This window comes from Octodon degus, unplaced genomic scaffold (assembly GCF_000260255.1).
Source record: "Octodon degus isolate 3935 unplaced genomic scaffold, OctDeg1.0 scaffold00200, whole genome shotgun sequence".
Lineage (NCBI taxonomy): Eukaryota > Metazoa > Chordata > Mammalia > Rodentia > Octodontidae > Octodon > Octodon degus.
In genome coordinates, this window is record NW_004524776.1 from 3,313,204 (window position 1) to 3,338,767 (window position 25,564).

General features: G+C 47.1%; 1 protein-coding gene across 4 annotated transcripts in view; it reads right to left on the minus strand.

Moving 5' to 3' along the window:
• Abcc1 (ATP binding cassette subfamily C member 1) overlaps positions 1-25,564 on the minus strand; it is a 137,348-nt gene that overhangs the window by 33,987 nt on the left and 77,797 nt on the right. For 2 of the 4 annotated variants that reach the window (XM_023704669.1, XM_023704668.1), the window contains exons 11-18: positions 25,268-25,360; positions 23,140-23,343; positions 13,667-13,813; positions 12,407-12,494; positions 9,604-9,679; positions 6,434-6,560; positions 3,462-3,638; positions 1,626-1,793 (exon numbers count right to left, since the gene is read on the minus strand). In XM_023704669.1, the coding sequence (XP_023560437.1) occupies positions 1,626-1,793; positions 3,462-3,638; positions 6,434-6,560; positions 9,604-9,679; positions 12,407-12,494; positions 13,667-13,813; positions 23,140-23,343; positions 25,268-25,360 (1,080 nt within the window). The remainder of the gene's footprint in view (positions 1-1,625; positions 1,794-3,461; positions 3,639-6,433; positions 6,561-9,603; positions 9,680-12,406; positions 12,495-13,666; positions 13,814-23,139; positions 23,344-25,267; positions 25,361-25,564) is intronic. The other 2 variants (XM_023704671.1, XM_023704670.1) reach the window with 1 other exon arrangement.

The following is a 25,564-nucleotide window of genomic DNA, read 5'->3' on the forward strand; positions in this document are numbered from 1 at the left end:
AACACTCAACCTGAAGGCTGGACGCATACCTGAGACAGAAGCAGGCTGGAGCCAGAGTCTGTGTGCCGTGGTCTGCCCTGCACTGAAAGGCAGGCACGGGGCTGAGAGCAGCGGGTACAGCAGGAAACAAGACCAACAGAGACCCTGACCCAGACTCCAGTATGGAGGAGAAATAAACAGAAAAACACTGTGCAGGATGGTCTGAGCACAGCCAAAGAAGGGAACTGGTGCATGCAGATGTGGTGGGGGTGCAAGTTTTGCAGAGGTGAACGGGAGGGCCTGGTGGGAACCACACAAGCACGTGAGGGAACTGAAGAATGACACACTTGTAAAACAGTTTACATGCAGTGGCTGAACTTTTTTTTTTTTTAAAGCAACTCTCTGTCTCTCTTCCCTCAAACCCACTATAAGATCTGTATATGTATGTGGAGAGATATATATATAGTTTTTTAAAAATTTCATTTATTAATTTTGCAATGCTGAGGGGCAAAGGTGTATGTCTTCTTTATGGATGTGGAAGTTTGGGAAGACATGCATTCAACTATTGGCAGAAGTCAGCCAAACTTCTTCTCACAGGGCCACATGGCCAATGTTTTTGGCTTCCAGTCCTTCTACTTATCAGGCAATAGCTTAGCTCTGCTGCCGCACCATGGAGCAGTCACAGGTGGCACCCCACAGCACAGGTGGACTGTGCTGTACCCCAATAAAGCTTTATTCATGGATAATGACATTTAGATTCAGTATGATCTGGGCATATCACAAATTATTGTTTAGATTTTTACCATCAACTTTAAAAATGAAAAGTCATCTTAGCTTGCTGACCTCTGCACTTGAGAAATAAATTATGGATACAGGATGCAGGGACCTGTAAGTGTGTGCACACACAGGTCTGTACATATGTACTTCCTCAGACTCTTAATTTTGGTATCATGGGCATGCATGCCTTTGAAAAATCTAAAAAATAATGAAGAGCTTTTTGCACTGAGGGTTACTGAAGGTTCGTGGTGTCCATAGGACTATGTATAGCATTCTAGTCCTGTGATGCTGTCTAAACAGGAGGGCATAATAATCCTACTTTAAAAGTCTATACCCAGAGCAAAATGACTCAAAAGAAACATAGAAATCTAAGTGGTGGGGCCGTGCCTCATGGCCTTTGCTTTCCACAAGCCTCACTACTCCCCACGTGCATCTGTATATGGCAGACCAGGGTGCCCCTGCTTCCCCTCCAGGCCTCCCAGGCCAGGACCAGGAGCTGTTTCCTATCACACTAAGGTGTCCTGGTGAGTTTCATATTCCAAACCCACAGCCCTTGGCCACTTCAGCTTGGAGGTGAAGCCCTCTCAGTCGAGGAGGTCACAGGTGGGTTTCTCTCTGAGGAGCCAACCCTATGATTTAATTGGGAAGAGAGGCCACCCATGGGCAGCAGAGGCAGTGAAGTCAAGTGAGTGCCAAGGACTTACCCTAGAAAAACGAGAGCAAGCCACATGCCTTGGGAAGGCTTCCAAGGGAAGCGCCATAAATGTGTTCAAGTCCAATTGAAGAAAAAAAAAAAAAAGCCTGGAAAGTGGAGGATTCTTAAAGAGAACCCAGCCTGACTTAACCAACAAGCAGGGAGGTCACAGCACCTTATTCTTCAGCATCCCCTTGGGGCCAATCACGTTTTCAAAAATGTGCTTTCCCACGTGAGCATCCACAGCTGAGAGGGGGTCATCGAAGAGGTAGATGTCTGAGTCACAGTACACGGCCCGGGCCAGGCTCACACGCTGCTTCTGGCCGCCAGATAGGTTCACACCCTGGAAGAAGCACAGCACAGAAGACAGGTGTCCTCGGAAATCTTAAGACTTGGGAAATATAGCCAGCTACTGACAGCTGCTGCTGGGATGCAGAGGACCCAGCCAGACTGCAAGGCTACGCCCCAGCCCCATCACAGCATGAGGCATCAGAGGGTGGGCACAGCAGCAGTCTCACCCTTCCCATGACATGTGGCTCAAAACACCGTAATGTCTGGCTTGGGGAATGCAATGGATACCCACTGGGCTAACCTCGCAGATTTACATCAGTTAAAAGAAATCATTCACCAAATCAGAAAGCTAACGGAGCTGCCAGCTAGTAACTAGAGACAGATGAATTCTGTGTACTCTTGGTTTTCCCAGAAGTGACTGCTGCCTGCAAGTGTGCATTTTGAGTATGCACTGGACGGGCACTAGACAAGCAGGCCAGGTAACGGCCAAGGAGTGGGAATGCTGGGTGTGGTGCAGGGGCAGAATACGGGAAGTACAAAGAACAACCATTTTTTCAGAAGTAACCAAATGAAACCTGTGCAGTTATGCAGACCTGTAACTCCAGCTTCTGAAACACTGGGACAGGAGAACCCCGAGTTCAAGACCAATCTGAGCAATTTAATGAGTTAGCAAGATTTTGTTTCAAAACAAAGTGTAGCTCAGCTGCAGAGCATCCCTGGGTTCAATCCCTAGTACTATCAAAATAAATAGGCAAAGAAATAAATGACCAAAGGTAGCATGTAAGAACAGGAACACAGGAATCTCCCTCTTTAAAATTGTCTAGCTGTGGGACCTCAGACAAGTCATGCAGCCTCTCTGGGTGCCTTTCTTTGCTCAGCCATTACATGGGAATAACAACAAATCACCTAGTGGAATTGCTGTGGGGAAGAAACAGCAAGAATTCTCAGCATAGGGCCTACTTCAGAGCAAGAGCTCCATCCATGTTAGCTATTGTATTGTCACCTGGGAACTGTTCACAGGTAAAACACCCACAGCCTTCATCCCTGTGCCTACCTTCTGTCATCCTTACAGCCAGTTGACTATGACAGAGACAATAGAGTGTACCTCCCATGACCTGCTTCATGTGCGCATCAGGGGTACTGCATGCTGGCTTGCTTGTTCCCTTGGGCTTCTGTTCCGTTACCTGGCCTGCTTGTCTAGTGCCCGTCCAGTGCATACTCAAAATGCACACTTGCAGGCAGCAGTCACTTCTGGGAAAACCAAGAGTACACAGAATTCATCTGTCTCTAGTTACAAGCTGGCAGCTCCATTAGCTTTCTGATTTGGTGAATGATTTCTTTTAACTGATATAAATCTGCAAGGTTAGCCCAGTGGGTATCCATTGCATTCCCCAAGCCAGACATTACGGTGTTTTGAGCCACATGTCATGGGAAGGGTGAGACTGCTGCTGTGCCCACCCTCTGATGCCTCATGCTGTGATGGGGCTGGGGCACAGCCTTGCTCACCCCAGGCCCCAGCAAGAACCCATGTTGGGTAGACTGAGCCAGGCTCCAAGTGTTGAGGGCTACAAGCATGGAGCACAGCCTCCCTCTGAGCAGAGCCAGCCTAGACACCAATCGCAGCTGCTCACAGACTCACAAACAGGACAGCAAGGGTTCAGTGTACGTCACCGAGACTGTGGGACCTGATCTCGGAGCCTGGTGCTGACACCATACCAACCTTCTCCCCAATCTCAGTCAGGTCCCCACTGGGCAGGATTTCCAAGTCTGGAAGGAGGGCACAAGCCTCAATGACAGCCTTGTAGTGCTGTTCCCGCAGCTGGCGCCCAAAAAGGATGTTTTCTCGGAGAGAGTTGTTCTGAATCCAGGCCTGCTGGGGAATGTAGGCCACCGAGCCCTGTATGGTAGGTAGAGAAGGGGGGAGACAGACAGACAGATTTAGTCAGAGACAGCAGCCTATATACCACTTACGAAGAGAATCCTACAATGTATGACATATTCATTACATCTACTGCTTCAACAAGAGAGAAACTGAGTCACATAGAGCCCTTCTGAGGTCAATGGCTGAGTCCAATATCAGGGGTTAAAGAGTTGAAATCTTGCTGGGCATGGTGGCACACACTGGTCATCCTAGTACTCAGGAGGCTGAGATAGGAAGAGACCTTGAATTATACAGGAAGACCCTGTTTCAAAAAAACAAAAATAAAACAAAACAGAGCTGAAATCCTGAGTGCTGCAACTATAGTTACGTATTCAATTACTTACTGAACATCTATGACAGGGAACAAAAGCCTGCCTCCAGAGATTAGGCATCCCTCATGGGCCAAAGAAGTAATCTGATTACTATAGAATATGGGATAAAAATACAGAAGGCCTTCTAAACAGGTCCTTTAAATCTGGGTGTGGTGGTGTACACCTATGACCCGAACACTTAAGAAAGAGGTGGTGAACCTATGGCCAGCTGTTTGTTATCATTAAAAGGTTCGCCATCACCACTCTAGAAGACTGAGGCAGGAGGATGACAAGTTCAAATCAAATCTTTGTGATTAGTAAGACTTTATCTGAAAAAAGAGCAGGGGCTGTAGCTCTGCGTGAAGACCCTGGGTTCAACCCCTACTGTGAAGAGGCAAAAAAAAAAAAGAACAAAGGTCTTTAAAAAGTGCTGACCTCATTTAGGGCAGTGGGGAAGGATTCCTTGAGGAAATTTCCCCAGTGAAATTTAAGGAAGACTTCTATAGCAAACTGGCCCTGTCAAAGGATGTTTTGTTCTTATTTTCACATGATGGAAGGTGCTGAGGGTAGTGCAAGAATATGGCAAGGACTAAGCTTATTTCTTTGGTGAGTTTTAGTAATAAAAATATTGAGATGATCCAGACAGAATGGTGAAGGATCAAAGAGTCTCACAAGGAAGAGAGAAGAACACGGATGTCAAAGGAGCAGGGCTCAAGACAAGGGTACACTGAAGACACAGAGGTCAGGGTGGCCAGGACGTGGGTGTACCTTGGGGGGGCACGCAGGCAGGAAAGAGTCAGGGGTGGCAGGGCCAGCTCACACCAGGCTGCTGGTCACACTGGACTGTATGGTACAAGAGCCACCAAAGCTTCTTATGTCAGGAATTCTAGGGGGACAAGGCTGGGTGGGGATACCAGGGGTCCTGATGCCTGATTCAACTTCTCAGATAAATGACCAAACTGCTGGCTCTAATATCCTAACTTAAGGGATCACAATGTCAGACTATCAAACCTATCGATGATTTAGCCACAAGGTACAAGCCATGCCAACACAAATATTTAGAAAAATTAGTATTTTAAATACATTTCCAGCACATCTAAGCCTACAGTCAATGAGGCTTGGATTGTGGAGACCAAGGCTAATGAAAAAGAAGGCAAAGCCGATCCCACTGAGGCAGGAAATTTTCTTCCATCACTCCAGCTCACACTGTCCATTACCTTACTTTATAACATGTGCTTGGCGGCTATGATAGAGCATTTCTTAAAACAACAGCTAAACAGCATTAACTCAGGCCCAACGACCTTAATGTTTGCTTTCAAAAAGGCACTATATAATTGACCAAGAAAGGATTTTATCTGCAATGAAAACAACGGCATAAGCTATCCCTCCCCAGTGTTAATTCCATGAGATGGGCATTCTGACAGCAGAAATAGGTCTTGTAAAGAAAGCTAAGAATTCCGGGCAAACGTAGCTGTGACATGTTGGTTAGACAAAGTTAAGTTTCTTTGTTCTGTACAGCCTTTACTTTGTGAATGTTTATTATACATTTCCAAGAGGGATCAAGGGAGGTTACGAAGTATTTCCAAGCTTGTAGGAGCTGGGGACCCTTTATTTCCAAAACATCCAGCAAGATGAATTCTAGGCACACAGCAGCACTCCAGAAAATGATGGCATCAAATTTTAAAGAACTTATTCTACACCAGGAAAGGTCACTAGGAAAGATTAATGTGCAAGCCAAGGCTCTTGATTGTCAGTGGGATTTATTTGCACAGGAGCCTCTTAAGCTCTCTCAATGAATCGCAACTTAATTCAAAGTACTCTATTTAAAAGCAATAAAGCCACACTGTTCTATCAAGTCCACACTAAGATCTCAGCAAGCACTCAGAATTTAATCTGTTCCCTTATAAACAACACTGTGAGAAAATATTCCAACCAACACCTCACAAGTTTGTTTTAGAGGGCACAATGCACATACTGACGATCACAAGTCTGAGCCCAGCTTAGACAACTTAGCAAACTGTGTCTTAAAAAATTAAAAATGACTGGGGATGTAGTTCAGAGCGGAGGCACTGGGTTTGATCCCTGGTACAGCAGATTTGCATTTGTAAGAAAAGAAACATAGGGAAACCACAGAGAAAAAACAAGCCAGAAGACTCACATGCAGAGCAGCCACAGGATGTAGAAGAGGAATAGAGACTGGGCGGGAAGGAAAGACAGTGAACCTCAAGGTATGCGCATGCTCGCCTGCTTACTGAGGGCCTACCCTGTGTCGACACTGCTCTTGGAGCTCGGGGACAGCAGGGAATGACTGATCAATATCCTGCCTTCTGGCATGGAGAACAGCGTGAAGGAGAGAGGAACTGAAACTCTATTACTCCCACTTTGTGCTCAGAGATATCTTAAATGAGAACAGCTCAGCTCTTAACGTTCCCTCCAGCCACCCCCAAGTCCTTGTCCTACCTTGAGAGTCACGTGCCCCTCCAGCTTGTCCATCTCTGCCAAGAGGGCCGAGAGCAGAGATGACTTTCCGCAGCCCACCTGGCCCACCACAGCCACCAAGGTGCCTTCTGGGACGGAGAAAGTGATGCTGGAAAGAGAGAGTACACCTACCTCTCAGCCCCAGGAGACAGAGAGCTAAAAGGGGGTAGACACACAAAGAGATACTCACAGCACTTAAGGTCTCGAAATTCCTTTCACCATTTCTGTAGCTGAGGTCAGCTAGACACGCACCCCACCACTGAGCTACCTCCCCAGCCTCCAAACACTACCAGGCACTGTGCTTATTGACTATTCAAGTCTTATGACCCTGCTGCTGGGTGACATGGCTTATTCTCTCATGCCCATGCTAGGTGGGGAAAGGGTTATAGCCCAGGGTAGACAGGAAGCCCAAGGAGGCCACCCCTACCCTCACCCATGTGAGAACAGAATACTCTCCTAGGCTGGGGCTGGACAGAGAAAAGAACAGAGGGACTGGAATAGGAAGCCTTAAGACTGGATGGAGGGAGAGAAGGGCCTTGGACAGACTAGCTGTGAAGCACAACAGAACACAACCTTAGAGACCAAACAGGATTTAAATTAGACATGAGCAAGAACTTCCCAGACATGCAATCCCACTGAGACTTTTCAACAGAGGTAAGAAAGAGACAGTCTTTAAAAAATGACAAACTCTTTTCTCTGAGTAGTTTGTTCTCTGCTTGAAAAACTACAGCATAAAGTTTAACATATCAATACTTTATGAAAAATATCTGTTCCATGTTATGCCTAAGATGTTTGATATTCAGACAGTGAGGTTAAGCTTAACAGCCTAGGTTGTATGGTAAAAACAATAAGCTTCTCTTCTGGAGGGTTAACAACCTAAGTTTGCAGACCAAAATTAGAGAAAAAGGAGGGATACAAGGAAAGCCAACATTATGGCCCTAGCCTTCCAAGGTCAATTAAGACTCAGGACATATGAGAACTTGTACTGTAACATCATGTAACTCGGTGGTGTCCCAACTTTTCTGATCAAGGAGATTATGGAGCCAAAGAGGAAAGTGATCAATGATGTAGAGTGTGCCTAAGGAGAGTCACATGGAGAGAAAACATTCTCTCAGGCTCTCACAGAGAGCACATTGGCCATGCAATGGCCATGACTCATCTACATGGCTGACACTGACAAAGGTTCTACAATCTGAGGTACAGGATCTCAGGATAAATCCTGAGGAGATTTCACTGACCTTATCAGGTCCAAAGCTACAATCCTTTTTTCTTTTTCTTTTTTTTTTTTTTTTTGTGGAACCAGGGATTGAACTCAGGCCCTCAGCGCCTGCCAGGCAAGCTCTTATTCTACTGAGCCATCTCCCCGGCCCCCCGAAAAGCTACAATTCTTTGTACATAGGTTTTGCTTTATCTTGGTCCTAACCATCTAGCAGAAAAGTATAAAAACAAAGAACAAGAAGTAAAGCCATGGTGTTATGTTGAGCTGTAGGGGACTCAGGTCAACAATTTCTGACACTGCCAGTCAAGTGGAAGACCCAACACTATTATGGACTACTGGACTATTTTGGAATATTTTGCTGAGTTCACACACCTATGATATTTAAATGATGGAACTAAACAAAAAAGGGGTTACAGATGAATGTCTCTTTTTTATCTGTGTATTCAAAATGGTTAGGATAGATATATAGTTACATTCTCTTAATGAATAGAGGGATTTGTTCTAATAGTGTTTGTAAATAGGATATCACATCTGCATCTTGTACAACAAATAACCAGTAGGAAGGCAGTATATGCAACGTGTTAATTATTGGAACTGTCCTACCAATTTGATTTGAAACTGTCTCATTGCTATTTCTCAATAAAATTCTGGGGAAAAAAAGTTGTCAGGGGATCACGGGACAAGTAGCCAACAGTCTTCACTCAGTGTGGTAAAGACAGTCTGAGTGAAATGGCAGATTTATTAGGACAAGCACTGCAGTGTACAAAATAAATGTAAAGAAATGATCCAATGTCCTGCAGCTCTGACCAAGCAAACCAAGGCTGTGCAAAATGATGTGTACATTAACATTTCAACTTGATACCAGTCTTTGCAAAAGTGCACAGAGAAGGCTGGGAAAATACATTTGGGATTTTATTTTCAACCTTTCGAGGTGATGGAAGTTGTATCTTGGGTGAGAAAGAATGGCTAATAAACCAGCGACTGAGTTTGCTTGTTTGCTATCTTTATCATTAAAAAAAGGAAAAACTATAGCAATAATTTGGCCACCCAGTCATTTGGCCATTGTCTGGGAATTCCCCAAGAAGGCCTAAGAGACCTATGAAGCAAGAGTGAGATGGGTGTGATAATCTATCTACCTGTAATCCCAGCTCTCTGGGAGGCTGATGCAGTAGGATGACAAATTCAAGTTTGCCAGCTGGGGAATAAGGCCAACTCCCTGGAGACAGCAAGCTGGTGGAGGACAAGGACCTCAAGGGGCAGGGTGCAGGTGGGATCCTAACCACAAACACAGTGGCAGATGATCCTTCCAGCACAGCAGCTGTGAACTCCATCTGGCCAACAGCACGCCCTCTAGGGATACTGGTTGGTTCTGGAAGGACTATGTAACCCACTGTGAACCAACAGGAGACAGGTAGCCTCCCACTGATGTGCACAGATGCATTGATTGGTTCAGGGAGGAGCACAGGAACTGAATGGGATAATAGGATATAGGTAGCCTCCAGCCCAGTATCCCTGGAACTGAGGACTGAGGCCCCACAGGACAGGAAGTCACACAATGAAGCAAAGAGGGAAGTGAAACAAACCAAGGACGGGCAGAATTCTGACAGCACGGCAAGCTTAGGCCTGGATTATAATACAAACAAGCAGAGCATCTCGGCTATGAGGGCCCCAACACCCCCCCCCACCCGTGTTGCCTGGCAGAGCTCAGTTCCTGTCTTGTACACTCAGGGGAACTCTGTGCCAGGAACCTTCTCATCTGCTCCTCCTAGCAGCCTGTGAGTGCAACTAGACCTACTTTCCAGATGAGTGAACTGGGGCTCAGAAAGGCAAAGGGATCTGCTCAAGGACACAGAGGTGCAGAGTGGCTAGACCTGGAATTCACATGGATGCCTAGAGCTCCGCAGCTCTCCCCATGCCACGTGTGACAGCTTACCCATTCAGGGTGGGAGCTTCGCCTCTGGCCCATGTGAAGGTGGCATTCTTCACAGTAATACTGTTGGTTCCTGCAGCTGGAAAGCACCAGAGACAACATGTGAGGCACAGAGTAGGGGACTGAGTGAACAGACTGCTCTTTCCTGTTTCTCCTTATCCAGTGATTTAACCTCAAATGCCAGAGGCTAATGGCACAGGGCCTTATGTGGTGACATCAGCCACAATTCCTGAACAAGAACACTGATCTGCAGCTCTTGAGGTGGCCTCAGGCCCAGAGAGCAACTGGAAACCACAACAGGTTGGCCCTGTGGAACACGAGGCTGTGCTGCCAGACGTCCAGCTCAGGGAGGCCCTGCCAGGGCCCCCATGGGGTGCTCAGTGCAGCTCTAGGCAGCCAAGATCAACAGGGAGAGGGGACCACACACTGCTCGTGTGCACAGCCCCTCTCCAGGGTGGCCCCACCGTGTGGAGGCTCTGCTCACATTCAGATGGGGTCCTTTACTCTTCATGCTCAGCCTGGCCCCCCAGTGCATTTTGCTGCATCCCCTCCATCCCTCCAGTCCTTCGGACCCACACAGCTCCTAGCACATCAGTGTTCCTAAAAGCACGGTCACAATAAACTGGACACAAGCAGGTTTTGAACTGAAAGTGTGGTAGGCAGGCTGGAGGAGGGGTGAGATCCAAGACAAAGCCCGCATTATAAGCTCTTTGTCTCTGTTTGCTTTGTATGCCCTTTTCTTTTCACTTCCTGCACCTTCATTTTAAAAATACCCCAGTTGTCTCTTAATTACGAGCCACTTTAAAACCATCCAGAGATAATATAGGGGTAGTTTTTAAGTTATCAAATGAAGAAATAACTTCCCCCAGCATCAAAGAAACAAACTACTGTGGTAAGAGGAAGTGACTAGTTGGTCTAAGTTAACCTTCTCCCTCAGCTCCCCCCAGAAGAGGAAACTGTTTGTTTGAGTTTTTGTGGTGCTAGGGATCAAATTCAGGGCATCCTAAAGGCTACCACGGAGCCACATCCTCAGACTCAAAGAAGAAACTGGAAGGTGCTATTTAAGGAATTTTGGAAAAACCACTGCAGTCAGCCTGAAGCTGCCAAGGCGCCCTGTCTGGCTTATGCACGGAACGTGGATCAACAACTCAGAAAGCAGCAGGACAGGAAGGCCCAGGAGTTTCTGCAACTTGTAGGAAGCTGTGAACAACTTCATGCAAGAGACCGCCAGTGGCTTCTCAAGTTTCAACTGGTGTTTTGCAGCCCTGGTGTAGAGGGCATTGTCCCCAAACCCTGTGAGGTGACTTGGTCCTCAGAGTAGGTGAAATCAAGAGAGGAAGATTACAGCATCCACCTGGCAGTAGTTCTCAAAGAGGGATGACTGTGTCCTCTCTCAAGGGACAGGTGGCAATGTCTAGAAATTGTTTGACTGTCCAAACTGAGGTAAGAACACCATGGACAAAGGCCAAGTATGCTGGTCAATATCTATAGTTTACAAGATGTAGCTCAATAACCAAGACCAATCTGGCCCTGAGTGTCCAAGATGAGGAACCTGCTGCAGACGGCAGAGCCGAGGAAGCTGCTGTCACTCTAGACAGGTACAACTGCCATGCGCAGTGTGTAGCGTCATCTGTGTACCAGACATGCCGTGTGGTACTTCATGTGTCACTGAAGACATCTGAATGCCTACTAGGCACCAGGCAAGCCTGCCACATCATAATCATTATAATCTATGCACATTCATCTTCAGCCTCTGATTTTACTTGCCGGACTCTGGAGCCAGGTCATGTGGGTCTCAATCCCTGTGCTACCCCTTTGCTAGCTGGGCAGCCACAGGCATGTTACTTAACTTCTCTCTGCCTCTCTTGTCTTCTGTAAGACGGGGTAGGCAATAATAAACCTCAGAGGGCTATGGTAGGAGGCGGAGAGGAAATATGCACAGAGTGACTCAACAATGGCAGCCACACAGTAGGTGCTCTATGGATCTCAGCGTGGCAAAGCCAAGGAGCAGGTAAGAACAGGGACTCCCCTAGCTGCCTGGGGACGAGAATCCTGGCTTGATTTATATGCTGAGTGATTTCAAGTAATTACTTAGACCATTTTCCCTACTTACAAAATAGGGGTTTCCACAGCGGCCCTTGCAGTGTGCCAAGCCAACCACTGGATAAGTTAATACATCAATGCCTTTAGGGGTTAACACACAGGCAGGAAGTCACAGACTTGGGCATGCTGCTTTGGCTGGTGTCATTAATATTTATTTTAAGTGCCTTGCAAGATGGTAGTAAATAAGACTCCTGCCCAAGGTAGTGGGTGAAGAAAGGCTAAGATAATGCTCTATAAAACAAATGAACCTACAGAAAAAATCCATAGAATACCCTCTCAGAGAAAGGGACTTCCATTCCCTGTATCCCAGGGAGGAAACTGAGGCTCATGCCCACATAGACACAGCTCATGAATGACACAGCTTGGCCGGCCTCCCAAGTCTTTGCTCTGCCTGTTCCTCTGCACACAACAGAATCAAGTTCTAGGCCCTGGAGCCTGACTCCAGAGAAGGCTCAGGCCAGGGCCCAGGAGCTTCCTCTCAGCAAGGAGCAGGAAAAGTGCAAGTCATCTCTTGAGATGTGTGAGACGAGGGGGGTTCCAGCACACTTGGTTTCTTGTCCTGTCTGCCCTGCTCTGCAGCAGCCTTGCTCCCTGCTGTCTTGCAGTCAAGCTGCTGGGCAGGTGGGAATCCAAAGGCATCCCAGGGAAAGCAGGGCTGGGGTCAGGGAGCTACATGGCAGGAGGTGGGGACAGTGGTACACACCATCTTTGACAGTCTGCCGCTCGATGCTACCAGGCTCCAGCTCCTCGTGGGAAAGGAAGATTCTCAGGCGTTTGAGAGAGACACTCGCCTACACAGAAAGCAATGACAGGGCATGGTTAATTTTAAAAAGCATTTTGTTGAACACACCCCAGCTGACTTTCAGTGGTTTCCCCTGGGCAGAGAGGCCACATCCTCCCTCAGTTCTCAAGGCTCTGCACAGTGTATCAGTTTCAGTACCAAAAACAAAATGGATTTTGCTTCTTGCTTTTCTTCAAAAGGCCACAAAAGGCAGTGAAAGAGGGTGTGCTCAAGGGACAGACTTCACAAGCCTACCAACCTATGGCAAAAGAGGCAGGCACCTATGCAAACAGTTCTGGGATACTTCAAGAACGTCAGTACAGACTATTATTTTAAGAAATTACTGGCAACTGGGTTTGGTATGATAATGGTGCTCCAATTATGTAAGATGAAATGTACGCTCAGCTATTTATGGGCCAAGAGTCAAGAGGTCTGGGATTCTCTTTAAAATTCTTCAGCAAAGAAAAAAGGAATGAAGGAAGAAAGGAGAAAGGGAGGGAGGGGAGCCCTGAGGAAACCAGTGTGACAAAATGCAGATGCTGGGCGTAGGTGATGGGATACGAGGTCGTATTACAGTGTTCCCGCTATTTCTATGTACATTTGAAAATTTTCATAATGGAAGGGCATTCTGGTGTTATCAGAGCCCACAACTGAGCTGTACAGTCAAATCTTCAGGGCAAGTTGTTTACATAGCTAAAAATGGAGTTGAATATGTGTGAAGTTAAGGCAAAAAGTGAGCATAATCCAGGCAAAAAACCGGCAGGGGCTTCAACAGTGCCAAGGTGTGACACAGTTGGGTTTCCTCTGCTCACTAGGCCACCAGCAGAGCTGTGGGAATTCTACGGCATGAATTGGAAGTTTCAAACGAGTTGTGAAATAAATCAAGAATCAAGAGCTGTGGTTTTGAAAAAGCCGGCTAGGCTAGACCAGGGGGGCAGAGAAGAGAACATTCCAGAAAGATTCTTCCAGAAGATGGGAAGGCCTTCTTGCATTACACTTTTGATTCGTACACTCAACCAGGATTTTCCATCAAGAAATAACATGTCTTCCTTTGGACCATGACAAAGTCAGCGGACAGCCAGTGTCCAGGGCCTCCAAGCCCATGGGAACACGGCATGGACAAGGCAGAGGGGGCACATGGGCCAGGACATCTGTGCCCTCTCTGCCCACCCTGCTCAGTACCTGCACGATGCTGCTGATGACCATGGGGAGGATGTTCAGGGGAAAGCGGAGGATGTTGAACAAGGCCAAGGACACGAAGGCTTTTTGGGCATCCAGGACGTTGTTCTTGTCGATGGTCACGTAGACAGCAAAGGTAGATAGGGCCACCTGCAAGCAGGACACCCAGCACTGAATACTGTGCTTGAATGAAGATCACCAGCACAGCCCCTCTCCCAGGGGCCATGCCACGCTGCAGGGAGTGGCAGAAGCCTTGGGTGGCACCTGCTCTTAGCAGGTGCTCACTGTCAAAGAATAAACTGGATAATGAATGACAGGCCCAAATCCCAGCAGCTGCACCCTGCTCCTCAGCAGCACCAAGTGTGTGCCCACTGCCAGCCTTTGCCCCAGTGTGTTCATGCCGTCACTCAGCACTGGTCACTTCCCTTCAGGCACCTAGAGGGAGCTGCACCTGCCCTGCAGCCGTCCTGCCCAGCCCTCCAGCTCCCGCTCCGTCCCTGTACCTCTCACTGCCTTGTACCATATTTTATGGATTTATTGTCCATCTTATGCACCAAAAGGCCCACTCCTCACAGGGACTTTGTCTCCTACGCTCTGTGCCTAGAAGGATTCCAGGCACTCAGGGACACCAACAACCACCTCAGGCAGGTTTATTTCCTCCCCCAGGGCCTCTGCTACTCCTTGGGAGAAATGCCAATGCAAGGGAAATGTCTGACATTCCTTCAGGCTCATGCAGCATATGATTTTATGCTCCAAGGAAAGAAACACTTCAAAAAGGAATTCAAAAGGCTCAGGTATGGGTCTAAGGAGACCATCTGTCCCTCCCCCCAGCTCTCCCTAAGTCCCTGGCAGTTTCCAGGGCTTAGGTACCCCTGAACTTGGGCTGGGTGGTCTGAGGCAGCAGTGCTTTAGCCATCAACTGCTTCCTGTGCTGGGGGCAAAGGGGGGCCCTTGACGACCCCAGGCAGGCAGCCTAGCTGAGGGGGGAGGAGACAGCAACAGGTGTCACCAGATGGGGTCACCAATGGGACCCCATGGGATCATCTGGGACACAGGATCCTCGTGATCTGGAAAACCTTGGGTCCTGGCATCTGGAGCCGCTGATGCACCCCCGGGGAATAAACCTGGAGCTCTGGGCAGATGGTGGGGGTCAGGACAGATACCTGTGCCCCACCTCTGTGGCCAGCCAACAGGCTCCTATCTTATCTTCAGGGTTTTGGCTGCATCATTTCACTGCCTGCTCCTGGAAGGTCACAGAGCTTAAAGATTAAAACCATTCACTCGGCCATGTCTCTGCTGTGTGGCCCTGGGCTCCTTTATTGCTCCAAGCAAAACTCTGTTTTCCCATCTGTAAAATGGAGCTCGTGGGGCCTCTTACATTTGCGGGCAGCAAGGACGAGGCTCCCGGCGGAGCGCTCAGCACAGCCCAGCAGGGAGAGCCAGCCTGCAGCAGCTGCTCTCACCTGTCAGGAGCTGAGGGAGCGGGCGTGATGCCGCCAGCACAGAGCCTGATGTCCTGCTCAGGCATGGACACGGGAGCCCACTGACCCTGCACCAGGCTCTGGAGCGCAGTGGTGCCTCCAAGGGCCTTGCCCACCAACCATGGGCCTCAAAATAATCTTTTTAAAAAAAAAAAAAACCCAAGACACTTTTTTTTCAAATCTATTTTTACATGATAAAAATTGTACATTTTAATAAAAAGTCATGTAAAATTTTGATAACATGTTCACTGCATGATGTTTATTTTTTGTTGATAGGAACTGAACTCAGGACCTTGCACCTGCCAGGCAGGCACTGTACCATTGAGCTATATCCCCAGCCCCTGTATAATATTTAAGGCTAAACATGCCCATCTCTCCCATCGTTTCTCATGCCTTCATAGTGAAGACATCCCAGTCCTTTCCTTTTAGCTCACTGAAAGGCCCGGTGCACAGTTATCGCAGCCACCTACCGTGCCACAGAGCTTCTTGCTCACTGTAACTTAGTACCCACTGATCCACCTCTCTCTGTCCTTTTCCCCCTCCAGGATATCCTTTACTGAAAACCCTCCAAATATACCCACATGATGGAGTATCATTCAGCCATAAAAAGGAATGCAATTTTTCCCCCGGTACTGGGATGGAACCACACACATGCTAGGCAAGGACTTTACCAGTGAGCAGCAGCCCCGGGCCAGGAATGCAGTTCTTACACATTACAGCAAGGACATCAGGCTATTTGAAAGAGACACAGAAAGCCACCAGTGTCCCTCCCTATGAAATCTTCAGAACACACAAATCTTCAGAGGCAGGAAACAGGTTAGCAGTTGTCATGGTGTAGGGAACACTTGCTAATGACTACAGGGCTTTCTTCTGGGGCAATGAAAATGTGCTGAAATTAGTAGTGAGGGTTACATGACCTATATGAAAAATACTGAAGTCATACATTACCATGATTATATCTGTATTAAAAAAGAAAGGACAAAACCATCTTGTTAAAGTCAACCAATTCTACTTAGTGCAGAATCCAAAGCCTTAATTTAACACAGGGCTGATGGCCCACCTGTCCTTCAGTGGCACCCAATTCACCACCTGTCCAGCCACACTCTCCTTGCTCCATGGCCACCCCACTCCGGGGCCTCTGTACCTTCTCCTCCTTCTCCCTGCCTCCACTCTTCACTACCATCAGGCCTACACAGTGTTACCTTCTCAGTGAGCCACTGACCACCCTCTTTGAAACTGCATGCCCTCCTTGTCACTCAGACACAATTTTTTAAAAAATTCTATAGCACTTCTGATAGTGTAACAATGCAACAGGACTGGTTGATTATTGTCTGTCTCAGAATGAGAGCAGGCCCTCGTATCTGCAGTATTCAGTCCTCTACTGCCAGTGCCTAGCACAGCACTGGACCCCTGGAGATATTCGGTACATGTTTGGTGGCTGGGTGGCTGGTTGAGTGGTGAGCCAATGGAAAACTGCATTGGATCTGAAGGATAGATGGATGAGAGGGATGGAGGGTTTGTCTGAGGACAGGAGCACATCCACTCAGAGGCATCCATGAACAGTGAAGAAATTAGACCTCACACAGATGTCAGAGCGTAACCTCCTCTGGTGATCAGAAGCTGCAGGCCTGCAGCTCAGGGACCACACAGAGGGGACAACAGCCTGCAGACTGTCTGGCCTGTGACCTTGGCTCCTCCAGGAAGTGAAGGTTATCCACGTGTTATTAATAAAGTACCAAATGTACACAGGGCATTGGCCTAAGGGCCGGGCTACAGGCAGCGGAAGGCTGGGCCTGCCCCATAATAGGTGAGGAACTTAAACTGAGGCCCAGCCTATAAATTCCTGATGCCTCCTTGTACAGAGAGATGCTTCTGTGCCTCTCATTCTGGAGCCACCCCAGTTTTCCTTTAGGAACTGACATTCTCCAAGGCTCAACCTGGGAGGGTCTCAGTCCAAGCATCCCATCTCCCAGGCCCAGTAACTGGCCAGGAATAAGCCTGTGACTACTTGTACATAATCAATGAGACTATGTTGTCCAAAAATAAATGAACTGCTAGAGGGAAAGTGGGGTGGTCTAAAAATGGGATTCTCTGCTCATAGATGTGCTGAGGTGAGCCAGAACTAGTGGCTGACAAAGAATCTTTCATGAAGAAAGCAGAGTGGGGAGGGTTACTTCCAACTTTACCTCAGACATGTCTAGCTCCAGCCATTCCTGAACCCCAGCCATACTTAAGGCACTTTCTTACTCAGTTTTACAGCTCAAAACCCTCCTGTCTCTTTTCACTCTGGTTGATTTGAGTTAGACTTCTGTCACATGAAAGACAGTTTCTAACCAGTACAGTTCATTTCATTCATTCGTTCATGTATTCAACCACATATATTTACCAAATGTGTATCAGTATAAGGTCTATACTGACTAGACCTTATTGTTTAGTAAGGATAAGAATTATTCCAACGAAGAGACATACAAGGTAAGTAGAAGGCAAGGAAGCTCACAAATTATCTAAGATGGAAAATGCTAAACACTGACAGGCTGCTTGGGCTTGCTATTTTAGGAAAGGACACTAAGTGGACATGACAAATGCCAGGCTCTGTGTTCCCAAGCGGCAGCCCCATTCGCCCTGCTGGACGGCATCCCCAGGCTGCTCTGCATGCCCTGGGCCTGTCTTCCATCTCACGTACCACTGGGTAAACAGTGCATCCTCCTTGGAGCACAAGAATTCACCAGTGGAAAGAACATGCAAGAATGTTCCAAGGGAACTGCAGGCCACATATTTTATCCTAATGTAGTCAGAGGCCTTGGTATCTTGGCCAGGGCTAAGGTCTTTGGCTGACACCCAGGCTCATCTGATCTTTGCCAAATAGCTCAATAAACTCTGTTCCTGGAAGCCCAGTGCTTTCACCCTTCACTATCCACCTGGAAACTACAGGGGAAACTCGGAGGTCACAATAAGCCAATGTGTTTCTTCAGCACCTTTTGCTGTGGGGATTTCTAACGGGACCAGGGCAGGAAATATAAACAAGGGACCATCGTGTTCAGGTGACAACCTGGAAAGCATAGGCGCCTGTCATCCCAGCTCTTGGGAGGCTGTAAACAGGCGGATCACTATGAGTCTGATCTAGTAGTGAGACCCTGACCACCCCGTAAACCCTTCCCTAAAATAAAAAAAAGAAAGAGAAAAAGAAAACATAGGTTCTGTCAAAGGATCCAAAGGGTTATGAGAAAATCTTGCTCTCTCCCCATCCTGTCCTAAATGGAACACAGTTCCCAGGCAAACCTTGTCATCTTCCCTTCCAGTCGCAGGCCTTTAGAGACAGCAACTCGAAACACCAAGGATTTCTGTACAATTTGCAATCATTAGTGTCAAAGTAAAGAAAACAAAAGAACCAACAACTACCCATACTGCACACAGCCACGGGGAGGAGACTCAATCTCACAGGGGAAACTGCTGTAGAGAGAAGGTGGGGTAAAGGGCCATGGGGAGGAGGGGCTGGGCTTTTTACAGGCACCTCTGGTTCCCAACGGGTTTGGGATTTGCTCCCAGAGGGATATTTGACAATGACTAGAGGCATTTCCAACTGTCACAACCAGGGGCAGCAGGGAAAGGGACTGCTTGGTATCTAGTGGACAGAGGCCAGGGATGCTGCCACACGTCCTACAATGCCCAGGGCAGCTCCATATCACACAAAGAATGATCGGCTCCTAAACAGCACCAATGCTGAGGTGAAACCCTGCTGTCCAGGGATTGTCCCTGCTCACTGTGAAAGTGCTCAGTGGTAAAGCACATGCTTAGCATGTAAGACTTGCTGGGTTCAATTCCAGCACATAAATAGATAAAGTCTTGTAGACTAAACAAAAGCATTAAATACTCTGTGGAGATGGGTGTGGTGGTTCAGGCCTGGAATCCCACCTGAGGCATGTGGATCACAAGTTCAAGGACAGGCTGGACAAATTTAGCCAGACTGCCTCTCAAAATAAAATTTAAAAAGGGCTGGGGGTGTAGCTCAGTAGCAGAACACTTGCCTAGTGTGTGTGAGATCCTGGGTCTCATCTCTAGTACCAAACAAAAAAATAATATATTAAAGAAAAATAAAATAAAAATGCATCATATATACAAATGACACTATTTCAAAGTTATATATAAGGGCTGGCCAAATAGCTCAGTGGATTAAAGTGTATGCAAGCAGGCACAAGGGCCAGGGTTCCATCCTCTGGCCTGCTGTGCAGGCCCTGCCCCTGGTGCATGCTGAGACAGCAGTTGAGATTGGGCGTGGAGGCGCATGCCTGTAATCCCAGCTTGGGTTGGATCTAGTGAAACCCTGAACACCCTGTAGACCCTTCCCTAAAAATACAAAGAAAAAAGTTATATATAATACATATAGACTTTTAACAGTTAAAAAATAATAAAATGAACCTCTTATATAACCTCTGATAAGTCAAAGGTCACTTTTACTTTTGAACTACAAAGAGTCTAGCCATGCCCTGGAGAAAGTTCCAAGCACTGAAGTGTACAAAAAATTCAGGGTCACACCTTAGATGCCAAGGGTGCTAGAGGGACCTCAGGGAACAGGGAGTCCCAGAACAGAGAGATGTCACTTCGCATGCCAACCTTGGTCCGCTGACTGTGGTTACCTGGAGGGCTGCTGAACCTTCTGTAGGGAACAGAATGGCATGACTAATGGTGGCTGTGTGCTGAGGCCACGGGAAAGCAGGGCAGGGCCACAAGTGACACCCTAATGAGATCTGACCCCTTCCATGTTCATATGAGAACATCCAGAGCCAGGAAGGTGATCTGTCTGGCTTTAGGTCACACTACTGTGGGCTGGCGGCAGAATGCAGCAAGTCCTGACTTTCAGAAAAATTACCAGTGCTCTATGCCAGGGGCTGTGCCAGGGGCTTGTGTGACTGACATCTGTTACAGGTGGTTCGTCAACCCAGAATGAATCTTACATTTTTTAAATGGTTAGTGGGTGGGAAAAAGATCAAAAGATTATTCCATGAAAGATAAAAATTGTATAAAATTCAAATTTCAGTGTCTATAAATATAGGCTTCGGGGAACATGGCCCAGCACACTGAGTTTCTGATCATCAGCCGCTGGTTTTGCACTCACCTGGGAGGGACGAGCACTTACAAGAGACTGCATGGCCTGGGACGCCTGCAATACTCCCCACTGGCCCGCTTCCTTCCTTCCTGCCAGTACCATGCTATTTATTTATTATATTTTTAGGGAAGGGTCTACAGGGTGTTCAGGGTCTATTAGATGGGACTCGTCATGATCCACCTGTTTACAGCCTCCCAAGAGCTGGGATTACAGGCTTGCACCACCACACCCAGTCTCAATCACCTTCTCAGCCTGCCCTGGGGGCGGGGCCGGCATGGCAGACCCAGGGATCGAACCCCTGGCCTCCGCACCTGCTTGCAGGCACTTTAATCTGCTGAGCTCTTTGGCCAGCCCTAGTACCATGTCATTTTTTATCACAATAGCTCTGCAGTATAACTTCAAGTCAGGGGTTGTAACGCCCTCTTTGTTGCCCAGAATTGCTTTTGCTAGTCTAGGATTCTTCTGATCGCAAATGAATTTTCAGATTGTTTTCTCTAATTCTGTGAGTTATGCTATTGGTATTTTGCTTGAGACTGCATTAAATCTGTGTAACAATTTTGGAAGTATGGCCATTTTCACTATGTTGTTTGTGTCTATTCAAAAACAAGGGATATCTTTCCATTTTCTGGTATCTTCCCTGATATATGTATACCTCCCTCCCCCTCTCTTCCCCTTCCCCTCCCCCTCCCCTCCTCTCTCTACTTTTCAATGTAAGGGTCTTTCAGTTTCTGTCCTTTTTGTATGCATTTGGTACAGGGTCTCACTGCTGCTTGGACTCATAGTGATCCTCCTGTTTTCAGCTTCCCCCGCACTGGGATTACAGGTGGGCAGAACCACGCCTGGTCTCAGTGGCCAGCTCAGCGCACAAATGGTTTGTGTCTAGTTGTCATCCCCTGCCCCAAAGCCTGATGCAGTCACTGGGGCAGGCTTCTGGAGCTTGTGATTAATTCATGATCCAATACTGGAATTGTGTGAGTGCTGCTGGGATTATAGGTGGAGGAGCTACACCCACGGATAGCCCGAATGCAATATAAGGAAGGGAGAGAGGCTTGCCCTTTGCCACTGGTGTCGCTGCTCCTCCCTTTTTGCTCTTGCTGTTGTGCTATCTTCTGCCATCATGAACTGCTGCCATGTGCCACTCTGCCTCGGGGCCAGCCCAGGATGGACTGAAACCTCCACAAACTGTGGGCTAAATAAACCTTTCCTTCCTTAATTCTGGATGCTGAGTACTGTGTCCCAGCAATGAGAGAAAAGTAACAGACAGTTCCTCATTTTTTTTTTTTTTTTTTTGGATGCTATTGTAAAAGGTGTAGTTTCCCTAATTTTTCTCTCAGCGAGTCTGTTATTTCCATACAGAATGCTATTCATTTGTGAGTGCTGACTGCTCATCCAGCTACATTACTGAATTTGGTTATTTATATCTTGAAGTATTCTCCTGGAGTTTATGGGGTCTTCTATGTAGAGGATCATGTCATCTGTAAATAAGGATAATTTAACTTCCTCTTCTCCTATATTTATTTCTTTTATTTTTCTCTTGTCTAATTGCTCTGGCTAATGTTTCCAGAATGATATTGAATATGAGTGGTGATAGTAGGCATCCTTGTCTTATTCCTATTTTGAGTGAGATGATACACTAAATCTGCTGGAAGATAGAAAACACTTTATCAACAAAACTCTGATCACACAGAAAATATTATAAAGGATCAACAAGGGGCCGGGGAGATGGCTCAGTAGAATAAGCGTTTGCACTGCAAACGCAAGGACCTGAGTTCAATCCCCTGTTCCGCAAAAAAAAAAAAAAAAAAAGGATCAACAGCTGGGATCTCATCTTATTAAAAAGCTTCTGCAAAGCAGAAGAAACCAACCGAGTGAAGTGACAACCTACAGAGTGGGAATAAATTTTTGCCAGCAGTTCCTCAGACACAGGACTAATATTTAGAATATATAAACAACTCAAGAAAATCAGTCATCTCATATTTAAAGACCCAATCTCAAATGGGCATCTGAAATGATTAGACATTTCTCAGATGAAGTACAAACAGTAAATATATGGAAAAACATTCAACATCATTGGTCACTTGAGAGACGCAAATTAAAACAACCCTGAGATTGCATCTCCAGAAAGAATGGCTATCATCAACAAATCAACCAACAACAAATACTGGTGGGGTTGCATGGGGAAAAAGAAACCCTTCTCCATTGTTGGTGGGAGTGTAGACTGGTAAAACCACTGTGAAAATCAGCGTGGAGATTCGTCAAAACACTAAAACTCAGGGTTCTACTTGACCCAGCTATTTCCCTTCTTGATATCTTCCCAATAAAAATTTGAAGCATCATACAACAACAGTTGTGTGTGTTAGGTGTGTGTTACCACACCCAGGATACTGCAGTCAAGAGACAAAGCAAATGCCTGGCTAGTACAGAGACAGGCAAAAACAAAGTGATAATAAATGATTAATAACGTGCATCTGGCAGTGTCACTAAGCCAACGCATGGCCCACTGGTCACCCATGTTTGATTTAGAGCACCTGGTAATGACACAAGGAGCAGGACTACACTGTAGACCAATTATGACACTAGGCATGCTGTCTAGTTCAGCTAATGTGCTTTCCTTGAAAGCCTTTCCAGATGAAGGGAGGACAGAGATGAGCTCATGGCCTGCCACATCCTTTAGCCCACAGCAAAAGTGTAACAAACAGTGCCTAAGCTGGCTGGGAGAAGCTGCAAAGGGCCAAAATTAAAATATAGAGGGGTAGAAGAGTGGTGGTGATCTTACAGAGAAGCAGTCAGAGGAGGCCTTGTAGAAATTGTGACCTTTTCAAAGTATCTGGGTAGCAAAACCAAAGAAAACACAAAGCCACGTGATCAACGGGAAATGGGGCTCCACTCACCAGAAAAGGTGTGCAGACCCAGGTGAAGGTCCCCACAGCCGCCAGGTAAGCAGATTTCTTCAGCACCTTCAGCTCCTCCTGCCTGATGGCCATCACCTTATCCTTGAATGCCAGCTCCCACGCATACAGCTTCAGCACCTTGATCCCATTGAGAATTTCATTCATCAGCTTAATCCGATTGTCTTTGCTCTTCATGTGGGCCACCTTCACAGAAAGGGGAGATCCATGGTCACTGAAGGCAGGCCACTCACCTCCATCTGGCTGTGTACTACCTCCATCATTCAGGGACACCAATTGCCAAATGCAGGTCTCCCTGGATGGAGGGAGGCTTGCCCAGGAAGCTCTGAGCTTGGCTTGGGACCACCCAAAAGACCCACCCAAAAGAAAGCACTGTTTTGAGTCCTGCTTGACTAAACACTAGAGAAACCTATTCAATTTAGGACCAAGGAATAGAAGTGAAAAAGACCTCTGGAGGGTGCAGAAGAAAGGACCTAGGGTTCTGCTCCACCGATTAAAAAAAAAAAAAACATAAGGAGGATGGTGTCATTTAGCCTCTCCATTTCTTCAGTTCATCTGCAACCAGTTCATGTTTGTTAAACCTGAAATGTTTCCATACCAGCAGGCAATGGTTCTGATCCCTGGGTGCCATGTCATAGAGGTTGTAGTAGTGGCATTTTCTACCAGCCAAGCATCATTCTAAGTATTTTATGCACATTTAGCTATTTAACATAACTACCAGTGGCCCATTGAGCCATCATGACTGTCCCGTTGGGTGGCTTATACCACTGTGATACAAGTGACACGTCACACATGAGACAGTCACGCATGTCCCACCAGTGGTTCAAGCCACCTGGTAGTGAGATGCGTGAATTAGGGCCCATGGAGAACATGCCAGTGCTCGTATAGGTCACCTCTAGGCTCCAGAGAGAACACTGAGGCAACGTGACCTGGACACCAGTGATAGCTGCTATTTCAGAGGTGCACAAGGAGAGAAACTGCACACCCAGGGATGAGAGGTGACACGGCCCCAAGCCTACTGCTTTGGATTCTCAATCGGTCGTAATTTTCAGAGCCTCTCTGTCCTTCTGGCCACATCCTGGAACTCATCATTCCTAAAAGTCACAGCTGGGACCAACAGCACTCACGTGAAGTCCCAAAGGCACATCACAGTACCCATCATCAGAGAGGAAAGAAACAAACGCCATCTCTCTCATGCACCAGCAGGTGCCAGTTCAAGGCAATGAATTCCCACCACATGGCATAGCACAGAAAGATCCCTGAGGCAAGATACCAAATTATAAAACTATGCCACCATGCTGCCCACTTGGGTAAACATATATGTAGGGTAATGACAGTACACTAAACCTAACTGATGAAACTCTTCAATAGTTCAACAGATCTGTACATAAAGACACTGAGAGTTCTCAAAGGACTAGTTTCAATGCGTTAACAGTGGTTGAGAGGGCACAAAAGGTGACATTACCTTTCAATTTGTATACTTTTTTGTTATTTGAACTTTTTACGAGAAAATATTCACTTTACTATTATCTAAAAACTTAAAAAATACAAAATATCTCTACAAATAAAATTTAACACTGTGCATAGCATGAAGTAAGAGCTCAGCAAGGAAAATGCCAGGCATGGCGGTACATGCCTGTAATTTCAGCATTCAGGAGGCTGAGGCAGGCTGATCACTATGTAAAAGCAGCCTACCTACAACCTACCCTGAACTACATAGTGAGACCCTGTCTCAAAAAAAAAAAAAAAAAAAGAGCTCAGGAGGGGAATAAGATAGATATGAACTTTTACTCAACTCTTAAAGACATGGTGTATAAAAATGAATAATTCTGTGGGAAGATGGAATCTCTAGGAAGCTCGCAAATGCCACAGTTTCCATTATTGGTTCATGCAGGGTGTGACATTCTCAGGAGCCCTGTGCCCAGGCCATTCAGGGAAGCAGAATGGGGGATGAGGCCTCGGCATGTGCATTTGCTAAGTTCCCCAGGTGATTCCAAAAGACAGGGAGGCTGAGGGTGCCAGGCCTGAGCAGAAGGCACTGGGCCAATGCCTGCGTGCCAAGGCCTCAGGCCAGCGCCCTACGTGGACCCTGGAGGGGACAGGCACTTACCTGGTAGGTCTTGGTCTTCATTGCCATCACAGCATTAAAGGGCACCATGAGGATCATCACCGCCACCCCCGCCAGGACAGAAGGGCCCAGGTTCTAGAGAAGGAGAGAAGGCAGTCACTCAACAAACAGGAGACAACAAAGGCCTCCACGTTCAGCTGTGCAGGCCACCTGCCCCCCGAGTCTGCCAAGTGAGCTCAGGGCAGATGTACTCTTTCCCTCTATCCACTGATGGGGTAAAAAGCTGGCAGCCTTGGGGGGCTCCTGAGTCCTTCGAGAATGTGCAGGTCTATGAATTTT